Below are 18394 nucleotides of genomic sequence, written 5' to 3'. Positions count from 1 at the left end.
TGCTATGTCACTGAAATTAGAATTACTAGACATTCTTTGACTCATTTCATTTTGTTTAGTACTGAATGTATTGATTAATTGAAAAGATTAAAAAGTTCAAAATCCAGTTTCTGGGATGAGCAAGGCCTTAGACGTACTGTAATGCATCCTGTGCAGAAAACATAATATAGTACCAGAGGGCATGCATTATACGTATGTCATTTCTTGTCAGCTTATTCTACAGCTTGCTGTAAATCCTGGAAACTTAAAACACAATTGTCTTTTATGAAGACTGATTAGTGTGTATTTTCAGAAGCTTGGATTCATCTGGGACTTCTTGTAGACATAGTATGAATCATACTTGGAAATAATTCAGTTGTATCCTGGTAACACGTACATAATTTAAACCTTGTTGGTTTTGTGGTATAATTGCTGTTGAATACAAGCTTTTGGCTTACAATTATACCCCACTTCCCTCCGAAAATAATTGTGCTAAAATCAACAGATTAATGTAAATACTTTTTGAAATATAAAAGCAGGTCAAACAAGGAGCTGGGAATGAAATGTATCCTAATAATGTTGTATGAATATATTCCGTGTTAATTAGCGAAACATTAATATATGTGACTGTTAATGTTTTAATTGCTTCCTGTTCAGTTAAATGCAATTTCTTAATGATACTATTTCACTTAAATCGGTTACAATAATTACCATTCATTTTTATCTGCATCACAATTACAATAGAGTTCAGCTTCAACACAATTTCCTTCAAGCCCACATGAACATTTTTTGACATTTGATGAAGAACCGGTCCAATAAAATTGTGTTTCATTTGTTCGTCCAACCCACCAACTGAAAGGTATGTGGCCTGAAATAAATAAAATAAAAATACATTTAAAAATATATCTTAACTACAATATATAATTCTAATAATTTTAGACAATACTAATGTTATTATATTATAATCTTTGAAATTTGTTAAAGAATGTCATGTGAAGCTATTTGGAATTATTTGAAGTTGCTTCAAAACTTTTTTTTTCTTCTCTTTCTATTTTGAAAGACAGACAGTTATTTCAAAATAAGAGATAAAAAGAAAATACCTATACTATACTATACCATGGCCCCATTATCAATGAATAAAAATTCCACATTGTGAATGAGAAAACAATATGTGAGAATAATAAGTATATGGAACTAACTGAAATTAAAATAGGCCTCTGTTTTTATACTTATCATAGTGTTGTAATAATTTTATAAAAACTGATTGCAGTACCCATGATCAGCCTGCAATTGTGTCATTATTGATTACTTTTTTTTATATTATGTGTACATAGCATGCTTACAGTATATGTGCAATATGGTATTAATATAAAGACTACCTAGTTAATAATATAAGTGTATATATATAGAATATACACTTTATACAAAAAATGATAAATAGCTAAGAATTCTGGGGTATAACATATGAACCTGTAATTACACATTTGCACATAAATTTAACTTTGATGCTTACTTTGCTTAGCTTTCTCAAAACAGTTCAGCCCCAAATACTGCTTACCAATCCTTATATTATTATTTTTTCTGTATTTCTTTCTCCATTCTAATTGTGTTGTTTGTTCCAGTAGTATTATGATATGGATTATGGCACTTTATTGCTACCTTCATTTAATACGGACAATTTTAAATGGACATGTTTGATGTCATCATAACTAAAACAAGGTGTAAATGTTTTTGTTACGTTTAAACAACCTGGCAATAATATGAAAAATATTAATACATGTTACATACAGTAGTTACATAGTTAGATTGATCCAAAAGAAGGCAAAAAAAACATATTAAGTTACTTCGAATTCTGCCATCAGGGAGAAAAATTCCTTCTTGACACCAAAAGGCAATCGGATTTCTCCTTAGATCAAGAAGCTCTAAAATATTAATGTTATTCTATTTATAGCCCTATATGTCATGGCTTTAAAAAAAAAAAATCCAGACCTCTTTTGAAGGCATCTAATGTATTTGATAACACCACCTCCCTTGGCAGTGATTTCCATTCCTTTATTATTCTATTCTTTATTTACTGTAAAGAATCACTTCCTTTGTTGTTCTTTGAACATTTCTGTTAATTGACAGGTCACTGAAGAGCTCTTTATATTGGCCCTGCATATATTTATATAATGTTATCATATCTGCTCTAAGACGCCATTTTTCTAGTGTATATAATTTTAACTTTTTTAGTCTCTCTTCATAACTAATATCTCTTCCCATCCCTTGTAGCCTTCCTTTGCACTTTTCCTAGTTCCATAATGTCCTTTTTAAGGACTGTAGCCCAGAATTGTATCATATATTCAAGGTGAGGTCTTACCATTGACCTGTAAAGAGCCAAGATAATATCCTCCTTCCGTGAATCAATAACCTGTTTAATGCATGCCAAAACCTTATTGGCTCTTGCAGCTGCTTGCTGGCATTGCACACTGTTGCCAAGTCTGTTAACTACCATTATTCCTTCTCATTGGTAGCTTTCCTCAGGGATATTCCATTCATCGTGCAGGTTGCATTGTTAATATTTTAACCATATTTTTTTAAAAAAATGATCAAAAATGTTTAAATTTTTTTTAAAAAAATATGGTAACATGTAAAAAAAAAAGTTTTTTATGAGCAAGTGCTAAATTCCCACATGGACAGAGTTAAAATATTGACATTATAAATGCCCATAGGGTGTCTAGTTTAAAAAAATTTATGAGTTGATGGGGTAAATTGAATTGGCCGGCTTCAAAGATGTCCCAAATATGGGACATGGGGCAGTAGGACCAGATGTCTAAATGGCAAAAAATACACACCTCAACAAGGTGGCCTTTTAGCTCCCAAATAACCCAACAAACCCATGCATGTGGGGTATCGCTATGCTCAGGAGATGTTACTGAACACAAATTGGGGTGTTGTTCGACACGGACATATACCAGGAGCGGTAAATTTATACTTGAAGTACAACGTGTGTGAAAAAAATACAAAAAAAATGTACTACCATAAAGTTTGACAAAGGCTGGTGGTAAAATGAGTGCAGGGAAAGGGTTAAAATACCAGCATCTGAAATACCTCGGGGTGTCTAGTTTTCAAAAATATTTGGTTTGATGGGGTAAATTGTATTGGCTGGCTTCAAAGATACCCGAAATAGGATATGTGGGCAGACTTTTTGACGTCAAAATTCCAATTTGAAAAATGCACACCTTTAAAAAAGGGCCTTTTAGTCCCATGCATGGGGGGTATCACTGCGCTCAGGAGATGTTGCTGAACACATATTGGGGTGTTGTTTGGCAGTGACATATGCCAGGAGCTGTACATTTATACCTGGAGTACAACGTGTGTGAAAAAAATACAAAATTTTTTTACTACCATAAAGTTTGACAAAGGCTGATGGTAGAACTAGTGCATAGAAATGGTTAAAATACCAGCATTTGAAATACCTTGGGGTGTCTAGTTTTTAAAAATATATGGTTTGATTAGGTAAATTTCATTGGCCTGCTTTAAAGATTCACGAAATAGCACATGGGGCAGAATGACCAGCTTTGGGGAAAAACTGGTTTTGAAATAGCAAAACGCTTCTGGTACTTATTGCCCCATAACGTGCAGAAAAAAGCAAAAAAACATAAAAACATTGGGTATTTCTAAACTCAGGACAAATAGTAGAATCTATTTAGCAGTTTTTTTCATTAGTTTTTGCAGATGAGTAAAAGTTTGTTTTAAAAAAAGTGAGAAAAGGTCATTTTTTACATAAAATCACCATATTTTATCATTTTTTAATAGTAAAAATAATGGTATCTAAAGAAAGCCCTGTTTGTCCTGAAAAAAATAATATATAATATGTGTGGGTGCACGAAATGAGAAAGAAGAAAATTACAGCTAAACAGCAACACTGAAAAATGTTAAAAGAGCCACAATGTTAAAAGAGCCACAACATACAATATACGAGTAAGAAACAGTCTTGTCATTAAGGGGTTAAACAATTATCTGTACTAGAAGACAATTCAATATAGATGACTAATTCTTCCAAGAATATGAAATATAAGAATGTTTATAAACTTTCTAATTTAATGTAACTGTAATCTTCATCTAGACTACCAAAAGACCATTGACAAACACACTATTTGGGAGAAGATCATTGATGATAGTATATGTTTTGGTATATTCTTATGTGCAGCTTAATTTATACCCTTTTCAGATATTTTGTAGATGTATTTTAAGAGATGTTCTGCTAATAACCTAATTTTTCATTACTGTCACATATTTTACTTTTACTAGTTAGAAAGAGCACCAGGAGTCTACATAGTCACTGAGGCATGATATTAGAGTCATTCGTCTTGATGAGGTACCGTCTACATTTTAAAAATTACAGGTAAGAGCAAAAGCAGGATGCTGACACCAAACATGTATTTTCAGAAGTATATTTGCAAATGAATGGAGTTTAATTGATTTGGTTAAACCATAATACAATAACCCTTAAAATAAAAATAAAATAAGCATTGCTGCTAGACAGATATTATACTGAATTTATTTTAAAGCTTAATATAAAAACTATTTTCACAACTGAGTGAAAGCATTTCATTTTATGTAATACTGGAGAATGAAGTTCATCTCATCAATACTAAATTCCATCATTAACATTAAAAGTACATTTTTATCCCAGTTGGCTGAACAATTTGTATTTTGTTATAAAACATTATAAGGTTAAAATATCATTGTTCAAAATGGTCACATTATTACAAGTATAAATTTATGTAAAAGGTACACACAGCTGGTTTTCTAAATCAACATTTTAATGATATGTAGGCCATATTTACAGCTAGTAATTATCTATAAGACTTGTCCCATATTGTCTGTGATTATGCTATTGCAATGGTCAGTAATATTAAAAAAATATATAATGTTTAATCTAAGTGTTTCACATAAGTGTATAAAACATAGGTTATTAAGGTTTCTGCCACAAAGCAGTAAAAGTGGTGAAATCACCAAAGCCCTTTCTAGGTGATCCGTTGCTTCCCCCAGGCTCCACATGGGTTTCTTCAATCTCCAGGCAGACCTCTCACAGTTTCCACCCACTTCTACCCACCTTTTTCTTCCATTAAAGTTTAATTGGAGCTAGTCCCACCTGTATTTAGGGTAAGTACAGCATAAAACAGTGCATAGTCATTTGTAAGCGTTTTAGATGGTATGCTGTAGATAAAGCATTAATCCATCTAATTGATATTTTAATAACGCAATTCCCTAGTTCCCTCAAAAGAAAACTTAACAATGGTCTGAACGCAGACATAGCAATTGACAAAGATCAATCAAATTTGTAATGGAAGAGCTTGAGCAATCATATCCCAAGCAATGATGTGTTTGTCTCACGTCTAGTTAAGGCTTCTTATTTATCATTAATATTATTTATTGTTTTATATAGCGTCATCAGAATCTGTAGCGCTGTTCTTGGAAGTTATGGTTGTTGCTAATCACCTCAACCTTCAGTATGCCTACACCTCACCTGAACATTGCTAGGCATACCTGTACAGGAGCCAGATGAGAACCCGTTTGCAGATAAGTTTATGCCTGGCTGACAGTTGGTCAAGGTAATTAGAACCAACTACAGAGTGAAAGGTAGGACATGGCCAAAGAAAACAGGAGATAGGCACTGAGGTAAGAAGCCGTGTTTCAGGGAAAATAAAGTCAGCCAGTCCGAAGTACCAGGTGATAGAACATGTAGTCAAGTCACAAAAAGCCTGCAAAAAAAGTCCTCCAAACAGAAGCACCAGAATGCTAAGAGATATGGACAAAGGTAAAAACTGAACAAATCAAACAGCATAGGACAAGTAAAGATCACATAGGCTTACATGGAAAGGTAGCAGGTACAAAGTGTCATGATTTGCAAGATCATAATTTTCTTCATGATTATTAATGTATGTAGAGTAATGTATTTAATTATTGAGTGCAATTCATTCCAATGAACATGATTCAAGTCCCTTAGCACATGATTGATTCATCCCTAAGCTGGCAGCCACTCAAGTCAAGTTTCTGCCGCTCAAACCACCATGTAAGGGAAGTGCCATGCCTTCACATCCACCAGTGAGTATTTGGACTGCCTCGAACTCCAAACCATAGGCCTGGGCTGTCACAATCTCTGCAAGCCCAGATGTCCATCCTGGCTCTGTTGTGTCTGTCACGTCTGCAGTACGGCAGTGGATCCACGCTGCAGAAATTGGAAAGGCGCCTCCTGGCGGAGATGGAGAGCCCAGCAACAGAGCACGGAGGTGTATAGCAGACACAGGAGCATAGCGAAGTACAAAATAATCAGGAACAAAATAATAAATAAAATAATAAATTCAGGGGTCAGGCAGAGGAGTAGTCGGGGTCACAAGCAGAGGTCAGGGCACGCAGAAAACATCAAAGGTCAAAAACTAGCCAGAGTCAGAACCAACAATAACAAAACGGTAATGGAACGCTAGTGAAGGCTATAAGGCACTATCACAGGCAAAGGTGAAGTGCTTACTGAGGGTTTAAATATCCCTCTCAATATCTGGATCCTCCTACCCACCTAATTAGGGGGAAGAGGAAAAAAGATAAATGTCGCTTTAAGAAGCGCGCCTCGTCAGGATCCATTGATCTCTTCGGGGACGCACATCTATCAGTGGAATGGACCCGGCGGCGGTTCCCGCCGACGGAACGAGCAGGGGGCTGGACGCGCGGGCTGCATCTCAGCTTTCCTACCCGCGGGATGACGGAGGAGGTAACAATCAATCCACCATGTAGAAGTAGTGGAAAGTCCCCTTTCCCCTGTAATATTTGCATATGTATATTTCAATCAATCACATAGCAGTATTTACATTTTGTGATGATATATACGGTATCTAGTTTCAGTTGAGGCAGTTGGAATTAGGTAGTGTCTATGTGATCAATAATTATTTACACATCTCTTGTTAAATGTCGGGTCTGAGTTAAAGCTAGAAAAATCTATCAATATCGCCAGATCACATGAACTGACCCAGGCACAGCTACTGTCTATCTCAAGAGATCAAGACCCAGGCATTCTACGTTGCGACGTCCACACAAGCAATGGCATGAACTGGAGGCGACACGGTGGCCCTTGCACAAGCTTTATAACTTTGTGGCTCTGTACTTTAGTGTCCTAGATGCTAGATCTGGATATTGGGCTATTAAGCTTGCTGAAGAATCCACCAGACTCGCTACTTTCAACACAGTCATCGTGCAATAGAGGTTCAAACAGCTTCCTTTTGGAAAAATATTAGCCCAAAATGAATTCCAGCGGAATATAGATGAAAGATTTGAACAGCCATAGTTGATGACATACTCATCTACAGGAAAACCAAGGTAAAGGTTCCAGAGAAAGGGGTATCAGGCTTAATCCAGAAAAAAGCATCATCAGTGCCACATCTCCTTACAATTGATGGAATAAAACCTGATCCTGCTAAAATCACTGTTGTAAGAAACATAGAGCCACTGAAAGACAAGGGTATACATGAGACAATACTAGGCATGATGAACTACCTCTCCAAATTTGCATCCTTTTATACACTTACCTGTTGCTCATTCCCACGCTGCACTTCCTGTCAAGAGCAGGACTTTTCGGCTGAAAAAATGAAACTGTGCGGTCACCATGTTTTTGATATCTTCTATGGGCGCCACCATTTTGTTGGTGGGTTTTTCTCAATCTCCCGTTTGGTGCCAAATTTGAGTACTTAAACCCCTGGCTTTTATACCACAGCACCCAATCTTTGAGCTGATGAGCATTATCTTTGTTTTGTCTTCTTGGTGTTTTCGACCTCGGCTTTGTTTTACACCTGAAGGTTATGTCACCACATATGCTCCACCATAGAAGCCCCGGCGGAAGAGCCGGCAGTGGAGGTTGTCAACGAGCATCGCGCAGACGTCCACCGGCTGCCGGAGAGTAGGATCCAGGGAGATCTGGATCCCAACCCTGCTGCTTGCCCATAGCAGGGCTAAGTGAAAAAGAAAAAAAAAACACCTGCCCGCAACTGCATCCCAGGGGTCAGGGATACAAATTTCACATTCCTGCGCTAAACCCCGAATATAGGCTGCATATTAAGATTTAAGGTGAAGAAAAAAGTGCGGCCTTTATTTGGGCAAATACGGTATAAAGACATTTAGAAACACATTTTCCCATGAACTTACTTTGTTTATGTAGAATACGTGATTTTTTACAGTGATAAGCAAGTTCCTGCTTACAGTAGTCTGCATTTTCAATTGTAGCCTCAAGCTGGCCTGCATCAGCAGTGTATTTGAAATTAGCTGAATGTGGGTTTTCCCGATTAGAATTCTTCACCTTATTCAGTTCCATATTGTTGTGATTTATAACACTTATTGCTATGTCTAGATTGAGAAAGAAAAAGAGTTAATTTTAGTATTCCATGTTTTTGTTCAGGTATAGACAACTTTATTGTGTAAAGCTATATATATATATATATATGTATGTATGTGTATATATATATATATATATATATATATATATATAATTGTGGGATCATGTAACCACACAGTCTTAAGGTTTGAAATACCACATAAGGCTGAATTCTTTTTTAGAAATTATAGTCCTTTTATTAAAAGGTCTGTAAACAAACATAAATAAAACAAACAAAAAGAAAAGCCTTGCTCTTTGAGCACTTACTGACAAACAGCAACTAACTATCGTTGGACGGCTTACCCGCTACCAACAAAAACATTTAGCACAGACCTTTTTCGTTTAGGAACCGTTCAGCAGATTTGTTGGGAGAAAATGCAGTCTCGCTCACTGCTTGTGTCTTTCTCACCTGAATAACTCACAGGGCTCTTTTTTGTAGCAGCCCCCTGCTGCTCATTGCTAACAGGTGGGTCACTATCTGAGAGAACCAGAACTCCTGGACTGGCTTCATCACCTGCTGCAAGTAAACTGTGGAGTGGAGCACTGGCCCTCCCTTCTCTCCAAATGCTCCACCCCAGGGACCCAAACGTAACTACAGTATTACCATTATTTTGTTGGTAACAAACCATTCTCCCTGGGGTTATCAAATACATTGCATTGCAGTATTTTCTGAGAAATATATATGTTATTAGACTTGCGCATTCGTCTTCGGGCGAACATGAAAACGAGCACGAAGAGGCCGTTTTTTTGTTCGTTCCGAAGACACGCCGAAGAGAATACAGTGCCGGCAAAACGTAGGAGAAGACGAAGACTCACAACCACGAAGAATCGAAGATTCTTCGTGATCGTCTTCGTTTTTGCCGCGCAGCCGCCAAAATTTCAAACAGGAGTGAGCTGATCTCGTCTGTCCAATCAGCTCACTCTTGTGACGTCACGCTAAGGGTCTCGTCCAATGCCTGTGCTGCTGTTTTTTGAATTCTGAAGGCGCCTTTATAAGACCAGAGCTTGCCTGAGAGATCCATTCATTTTTCGCTGTGACTGCTTTGGCAACACTGCTGTGCTGCATCCGAGCGTTACAGAGAGAGATTGTTCTGTTCTGTGTGAGACTGGTAAGCCTTAGCCTGCCATTTCTCACAGTGTACTTCATCCTCACTTCAGTGCTACTTAATATAATTAATAATAATAATTTGATTAATTTAATTTTTTTTATTTAATTTGTCATCAACTGTAGTGTAAGTGCTGTTGAGTTGACAGTGCACCCAGTGCCTCAGTGGCACTGGGGTGCCCTTGCCCTGGGCTGGCACTAGTGCCTATTGCCTGTCCTGCTTAAATAAATTAAATAGAATTTATAAATTATAATTTAATAGAATCTATAATTTAATAGTTCATTATTATATATATATATATATTTGTCAGTCATATATATATATATATATTCTATAGTATACTAGTGTAGAGTGTACTGTAGACATTTATCTACTAGTGTCTAATTTAAAATCAGTAATATTAATTAATATAATTAATAATTGAATTCATTATAAAATTATATATATATTTGTCAGTTATAGTTAGTAATAGTATACTAGTGTAGAGTGTACTGTAGACATTCAAGACATCTACTAGTGTCTAATCTAAAATCAGTAATATCAATAATTCTATAATTCTTTCTTGTCTTAATAGTTAATTAAATTAGCTATAAATAAAAGTAATAATATTAAATAATTACTACTAGCGTATAGTTCAGCTAATCTTATTAGTATTGGTGCTGCAGCTCTATAGTTTGTGCTTTGTTTTAGCAACAGCAAGAGACCAAGTCAATTTTTCTTAATTAATCTTTCATTTTATTTCATTTGTTTTGCTCACCTCAGTCCATCAGTGAAGTGAACTTGTTGGGCTAGTGAGTGCAGCCGCATAAGTGCTGTGTTTTTTTTTGATCAGCAAGCAGTGACGTTAACTGTTTTGCAAAGATTTTCTCATTTATTTTACATTTTATTTCAATTTTATTAAAAGTACCCTTAGTGTTTTGCTCACCTCAGTCCATCAGTGAAGTGAACTTGTTGGGCTAGTGAGTGCAGCCAGCAGTGAAGCTAACTGTTTTGCTGTGACATTTTATTTTATTTCTAATTCTTTTCAAGAAAAATTGACTGTGACGAGCTGTACTAAGCAAAGCTTCAAGATACTAGCTGTAGTACTAAAATAATTCTAATCTTCTTTAATCTTAATCTATAATATATTATAAATAATATATAACAATATAAATTCTAATTCATAATCTATAATATAAGTAATTCTAATTCTAAATTCTAATTCATAATCTATATTCTTCTATCTATAATACATAATATATAAGTAAATTATTTCTAATCTATTAATATTATATAACTTAATATTAATTAATAAATCATATACTGAATCTGATTTAACCTCACTTTAGCTTAGTGGGTTTGAGAGCGTCTGCCTAGAGGTAGACTTATAGTAAGGAAATATAGCTTTAGGCTAGCATAGTAGTAGGCTAAGCTCTTAGGCCCGTGTAAATTCAAATTAAAAATAAAATACTGCTAGTTATTAAATAGTTAATCTTGAGTTAATAATTTAAATAACTTTAGCACTTTGGCAGATTGCACACAGCACAGTGCAGTAGTGCATAGTTTTACTTTTTAAGCAGTAGCACTGAAGAGAACTTCCTCTAATTTTTTGTCTTTAATTCGTTTTTCCTTTTTTTTTATTTTTATTTTTTTTATAGTTTTTTAAACACTACACTACACTACACACACAACACAAAATTTGAAATGGATCCTCCTTTTGGGACTAAGGAGGGACAAGCTCCATCTACCACCGCCACCACCAGCACCACCACCAGCACCACCACCAGTTCTAAGATGCAGCCTTTGCGTCAGTCTAGTCGGCCAAGTAGGCCAAGCTCTCGCTTATCATTTGGGGAAGCATTGCTTGAAGGATCATCAAGTAAAGGAAAGGCACCAAAAGCAGGCAGTAGTAGTGCGGCTAGGCCCACAAGCTCTATGGTTTTTTACGGAAAGCCTAAAGCACCAGAAGCACGTTCAAAGTTAAAGGGTAGCACAAGTAGTACCAGCCCAGTGACTAAAAAGAAGTGCCTTTTGCCCCAAGCAGCATCTTCCCCATCCACCAGCAGCATGCAAGGTACCAAGCAGAGCCAAATTAGCAGCAAGACTCAGAGGGGTCCCAAACCAAAGCGATCTCATTCCTTTGTAGGGAAAACCACCACCACCACCACCCCCACCTCTACCGCCTCTACCACCACTAGTGCTGCGCCTACTGTTCCCACTGGTACCGCCACGCCATGTCCTCCTAGTACCTCTAGCAAGCCACCAAGTCCTTACAAAATTTTTGTAAAGACAGTTAGAGAGAGGGCTACACATAGTGGAACTCCACCTAGCGAGGTAGCAGAGGAGCCTGAGACTGAGAGGCCAAGTGCAGAGTCTATTCTTCCTGCTCGCACTACTACTAGTCACGAGTCTCACGACGATATCAGTCTTAGCTCCAGCCTAGCAGGAATTCCATTCGATCTGGCTAATGAAGAGCTAGACTATGAGCCAGAGGAAGTAGAGGAGATGAGTGGTCAGGAATCAGATTCCTCAGGGAGCAGTGTCCAAATGACTAGTGCACAATTTTCCCCTGAGCCTCCACCTTCTCCGCTACGATCATCACCACCACCACCACCACCAGCAGCAGCAGCAAAACCTAGCAAATCTAAAGCAATTAGCAGTCCCACTATGGCCAGTACTGTTACCACCAGTCCCACCACCACTAGTTCTGTATCTGTTCATCCACCCCGAGCAGTAGGAGCAGCACCCAAGGCACACTCCAAGGCTATGCGCGCCCCAATTTGGGAGCACTTTGAAAATGTTGAAGAAGGGCGCTATGGAAAGTGCAAACATTGTGGGAAGCTAATAAGCAGAGGGAAAGTGTCTGGCCATTTTACCAGTGCTAGCATGAAGCATCACCTCAGCACTCAACACAACGCTGTGCTATTGGGGAAAGATGCAGAGGGAAAACTTAGTGCAGGCAGCATAGCTGGTGGCCGTGGAAAAACCCCAACAGCTTCTTCTTCTGAGCCAATAGCAGCAGCAGCAGCAGCAGCAGCAACTAGTGCTGGCAGCCAGAGACCAAGGCAGGTTGGAGCACTGCATGTCCAGCCCACCCTGGAACAATTTGTGGCATTCCAATCCAAAAGGTCAATGCCCAAACAGCAGGCCAATAAAGTAACGCGACTGATTGGTCAGTTCATTGCTGTTGGAGGGGCATCCTTCTCTATGATCGAAGGGGAGCCTTTCAAACAATTGATGGCGGCTGTGGCTCCACAATATACAGTTCCGTCACGTTCCACTTTCAGCAGGAACATTGTCCCCTCATTGTATCGGTCCTGTGTTGCAGCAGTGAAAGAGGAGCTTTCCAAGGCTGCTGGTCAGTCTGTTCATTTCACTACAGATTTGTGGAGTGCACCTAGCGGCCAGCATGCCTTTCTTTCTTTGACAGCACACTGGTGGCAGCCCGGTGTGTCTAAGGAAGCTGCTGCAGCAGGCTACCGATCTTTCCTTCTCCATGCAGAAGTGATGGATGAAAAGCACACTTCCCAAAACATTCTGCATGCGATCAGGAAAATGTTTAGCTTTTGGGTGGGAGCAGAGGCGGGCACCAATGTTGAAGTTGGTTTTGTGGTAACTGACGGAGGTGCCAATATGGTGAAAGCGCTGCGAGATGGTCATATTGTTGGTGTGCGCTGTGCAGCCCACATCATCCATCTTGTAGTGAAGGCAGCAATGTCAGAAGGAACTAATGTGGCAGCAGTAGTTCTGTCCCGCTGCAGAAAGATCGCTGGGCACTTTCACCATAGTGTTAAGGCTAGCCAACTTTTGAGGGAAGAGCAAGAGAGGTCAGGTCTTCCCGTACACTGCCTACGTCAGGATGTCAGTACACGGTGGAACTCCACGTTAGACATGCTCGAGAGGATTTTGGAGCAGCAGAGGGCAATCCATAATCTTGCCTCAGAGCACAATATTGGGATTACCTCTCCATTGAATAGGGAGGATTGGACAGTGATCGCCCAGCTAGTGGCAGTCCTTAAACCATTCAGGGATGCCACAGAAAATTTAAGCTCAAACACTGCCAGTCTGGCCCAGGTAATCCCAGTGTTCTCCCATCTAGGCAGCAAGATGGATGTGTTCCTTGGAAACCGTGAGGCTGTTCAAGGTGGCACTCTACATCCTGACATAGCAGCCATAGTCAGGAAGCTGAAGGATCTGCTAAAAGTACACCTTCGCAAACGAATGGAAGAGAGTCCCGAAATGATGCTAGCGTGCCTTTGCGATCCAAGAATTAAGGGAAAACTAGCTTTGAAATTTAATGTTCTCAGTAGCTACCGGGAGCAATTGGTCAACAAGGTGCGTGACTGGCAGCGTAAAATGGGAATGCTGTCCGAGGAGGGAGAGGTGCAGGAGGAGGAAGAGATGATGTGGTCTGCTACTCCTAGCAGCAGCATCAGCAGCAGTGCCACAAGCAGCACAACACAGCTGAGTGGAGCAGCTGCGTTTTGGGAAGAGGCACTTGGGAGTATAGTTGGACCATCTGACAGAGCTAGCAGCAGAAAGGAGAGTAGTGCTGCTGAAATGGTCAAACTTTACCTCTGTGAAGTTCCTTCTGCGCCTAATGTTGATCCTCTTAGCTACTGGGATGAAAAGAAGAGTGTGTGGCCTGCACTCTCATGGGTTGCGCAGCAGCTACTATCATGTCCGCCAACCACTGTTAAAAGTGAGCGCGTGTTTTCTATGACTGGAAACATACTGAGTCCACAGCGCTCACGCATGGCACCTCATCTGATGGAGCAGATTGCCTTCCTTAAATTCAATCTGCCCAAGTTGGGTTACCCAGCTCTTAGCTTGGAAAGTTAAATTTTTTTATCTGTAATGTTTAAGGTAGTTTCTCCCCCTGGTTGCACGTGTTTGCGGTGTGGCAACGTCTGCTACCTCCGCCGGTGTAGCCAATTTACGCTAGGGCCTAGTGTCTGAGTTCTGGAAGTCCGCTCCCAAACGCCATGGACTGACAGACTTTCATGCTTTGCCCTGGGGTGAAACAGGTGAGCGGGTCGTCAATTGCCCACTCATTCACCTTTTTCCTTTTCCAACGGTGCTGCTGGTGGTGGTGCCAGCATCTTTTGCCAGTTCGCTTCCTGGCTGAAATCATGCCTCAAATGTCCCTAATGGAGAGGGTAGTTTCTCCCCCTGGTTGCACTTGCTGCGGTGTGGCAATGCCTGCTACCTCCGCCGGTGTAGCCAATTTACGCTAGGGCCTAGTGTCTGAGTTCTGGAAGTCTGCTCCCAAACGCCAAGGACTGACAGTCTTTGGATGCTTTGCCCTGGGGTGAAACAGGTGAGCGGGTCGTCAATTGCCCACTCATTCGCCTTTTCCAATGCTGCTGCTGCTGCTGCTGGTGGTGCCAGCGTCTCTTCTCTGCCAGTTCGCTTTCTGGCTAGTGTCATGCCTTAAATGTCCCTAATGGAAAGGGTAGTTTCTCCCCCCCTGGTTGCACTTGCTGCGGTGTGGCAACGCCTGCTACCTCCGCCAATGTAGCCAGCTTACGCTAGGGCGTTGTGTCTGAGTTCTGGAAGTCCGCTCCCAAACGCCAAGGACTGACAGTTTTTGGATGCTTTGCCCTGGGGTGAAACAGGTGAGCGGGTCGTCAATTGCCCACTCATTCGCCTTTTCCAATGCTGCTGCTGCTGGTGGTGGTGCCAGCGTCTCTTCTCTGCCAGTTCGCTTCCTGGCTAGTGTCATGCCTTAAATGTCCCTAATGGTAAGGGCAGTTTCTCCCCCCTGGCTGCGTCTGTTTGCGGTGTGGCAACGCCTGCTACCTCCGCCGGAGTGGCCAGCTTACGCTAGGGCCTAGTGTCTGAGCTCTGGAAGTCTGCTGCCAAACGTCTAGGACTGACAGTGTTTGGGTGCTTTGCCCTGGGGTGAAACAGGTGAGTGGGTCGCCAATTGCCCACTCATTCGCCTTTCCCAATTCTGCTGCTGGTGGTGGTGCCAGCGTCTCTTCGATGCCAGTTCGCTTCCTGGCTAGTGTCATGCCTCAAATGTCCCTAATGGTAAGGGCAGTTTCTCCCCTCTGGCTGCGTCTGTTTGCGGTGTGGCAACGCCTGCTACCTCCGCCGGAGTGGCCAGCTTACGCTAGGGCCTTGTGTCTGAGCTCTGGAAGTCCGCTGCCAAACGTCTAGGACTGACAGTGTTTGGATGCTTTGCTCTGGGGTGAAACAGGTGAGTGGGTCGCCAATTGCCCACTCATTCGCCTTTCCCATTTCCTTTTCCATTTCCATTTCATTATTTTCCTTCTGATACACAACCAACCAAACATAACACACACAATAACACAAATAACACAGTGACATAACACATAACACACATAACACATATAACACAGTGACAAGTGACAACACACATAACACACATAACACATACACGTACAATGCAAAAATCACAAGGACCTTTCCTCTTGTTATTTGTCCTGGCCTTCATTTCTACACTCACTAGCATTAACGCTATAACTCACACTTCATACTATAACATTTTTCCATCCACATACCTGCCAACAGACCCAACTTTTTCAGGGACAGTCCTGCTTTTTTCCAGTCCTGTCCCATCTAATTTAGCTAAACTAGGTATGCAAATACACGTTGGTAGTTATAGCTCGGTAGGTAGCACTAGTATAAACATTAAATAAATATAGTAAAGTACTAAATAATAAATCTAACTTTAAAATACATTTAAATAAACCCCTAATTTTTTTTTAAAACCCATTAAAATTAAATTATTATTTAGACATAATACATCTTTAACCAAAGCAGTGCACTGCTACTAATCTTAAACATAACCGTACATTAACCCTAAGCTATTTTTTAGTTCTTGTCCAACATTTTTCCATCCGCATACCTGCCAACACACCCAAGATTTTGGTGGACAGTCCTGCTTTTTTTCCAGTCCTGTCCAGTAAAAGTTGGGTTGTTGCAAAGTATGCCATTGTAAATAGGTAGCAAATGTTAGGCATGTATTACAAGTGGTCCAAAATCAATTTAAAAATGTAAAATAATCCCTATTCTTTTATTAAACATCTATGGATGTGTGATTGTGTATGATAAACGGAGGCCAAGTTCCTTGGAGCATTTGTCTCTAGGTCATTTTGTGTACAGTACACCTCAGTACGTGTGTGCAACTCTATTGGTCGTTTCGGCAGGGGGCTGGCCTGCCATCAACGAATGAAGTGCGTTCTGCAATTCACTAGTTGATGCCAGACCAGCCCCCTGCCGAAACGACCAATAGAGTTGCACACACGTTCCTTCACGGCAGCTGCTGCTGCTCCGATGTGTTGTTAACCCCGTATTAACCCCTGCAAGGCAACCGGGAAGGAAACGAAGATTAAACGAGCACGAAGAATGTCCGCGAATATTCGCCCGAAGAGAAGACAGGAACGGGCGAATATTCGCGGAATACGAAGGTTTTTTCCCCCCCGAAGACGAGCACGAAGACGAACACGAAGAGCCCCCTGGTGCCCAAGTCTATATGTTATCCACCACCATGCCTGGTTCACTGTCACAATATATACACATATATATATATCATATATACACACACAACCTGCTTGAGCAATGCAGCTGAAATCTTTACACATACAATCGAGGTGTTGCATCTTAAGCAACCATTATGTATATGGCTGAATAATTGATCCATTTCTTCGTAATTGAAAACACGGAGCTTACCTGTCATATTACAGAATACAGAAAATGGCTCTAGGGGTCCACTTCCATCAGCATCAACAAAGTACAACCCCGACGTATTACCCTTATGCTTATAGGCTTCACAGGATTGCTCATAAATAGCTGAAAAATAAATACAATAATGAAATTGTAACGTGGATTCTATGGCTTTTTTTCTAAAGTTGGTAGTTTTATTAAAAGTTTGCTGAGTTAACAAAAATTTTCTCCTGACAATAAAAAACCCACTAGCATAAAATCTCTGGAAATTAGCCTTTCTCAACTTCTAAAAATAGAATGTACCTGTTATTAGATCACACACAGTGCATGTTTATTGTAGTTTTTTTTCTCTATTAACAACTGTATACTCTGTATGTGAAGCCATCTCTGGAGTTGGCCCCCAAGACATACTTGAAAATGAGAAATCTGAATGTATTCTTCCTGATAAAATACTTTCTAAATCTATAATTAAATATTTAATGCCTTTCAAATCAGACACATTTAATCTGAGTCAGGATAATTAAGACAGAAAAGTGACATTCATTAGTGCTTTGTTTCTATTCAAATCACAAACTTTTTTTCTTACAGTTTTTACACGTTTTCAAGGGATTTAATTTTTTTTATGAGAATAAAGGATAGCCATATAACATTCTCACATTCTCTTTTTTATATAGAGTACATAGTAATAAAGTAACATGGCATTTCAAATATACTGATTTTTATAATCAGATGTGAAGCTCAATTTTGTTTCACTAATGCTGCCCCTCTGATTTTGTTAAATGCATTGATTTTAATACAATGCGATATAATTTTCTATATCACAGCTTTGTGAGAACAAAACATTTTTCATTTATATGTAGCTGTTCGTAGTTGTTATGCATACCTTTGACTTTGTCAAACTGCATAAATAAATATCATGCTATAATTGATTATAAACTGCTGCTCCAATAGCTTGCATTTACCATAAAATATTATTTAAAAAAACCTTTGTTTCTGAAAGGCAAACATATAATCCCAGACCATGTAAGCAATGTATTAACCACACAGAAAATATTGGAAACACAAAAACACATTGGGATTGATCTGGCAAAAGTTGAGATGTTGATCAAGTTGAAAGATGACACACAAAATGCGGTTGATCTTTCCGCCACTGGTCTCTGGTCTGAAAGGTATATGTATATATATATATATATATATATATATATATATATATATATATATATATATATAT

At 39.4% G+C, this 18394-nt stretch overlaps 1 protein-coding gene across 1 annotated transcript in view; it reads right to left on the bottom strand.

Moving 5' to 3' along the window:
* The window catches only part of LOC149300530 (contactin-associated protein-like 4), a 144203-nt gene that overhangs the window by 44008 nt on the left and 81801 nt on the right, over positions 1–18394 (bottom strand). Inside the window, exons 13-15 of the mRNA XM_089485026.1 lie at positions 17170–17289; positions 8158–8355; positions 691–847 (exon numbers count right to left, since the gene is read on the bottom strand). Coding sequence (XP_089341152.1) covers positions 691–847; positions 8158–8355; positions 17170–17289 — 475 coding nt within the window. The remainder of the gene's footprint in view (positions 1–690; positions 848–8157; positions 8356–17169; positions 17290–18394) is intronic.

Source organism: Sceloporus occidentalis, unplaced genomic scaffold, assembly GCF_023333645.1.
Source record: "Sceloporus occidentalis isolate IW3139 unplaced genomic scaffold, rSceOcc1.0.p SCAF_24, whole genome shotgun sequence".
Taxonomy (NCBI): domain Eukaryota; kingdom Metazoa; phylum Chordata; class Lepidosauria; order Squamata; family Phrynosomatidae; genus Sceloporus; species Sceloporus occidentalis.
Note: the sequence above shows the minus strand (reverse complement) of the source record. Positions and strands in the feature narration are given on the sequence as shown.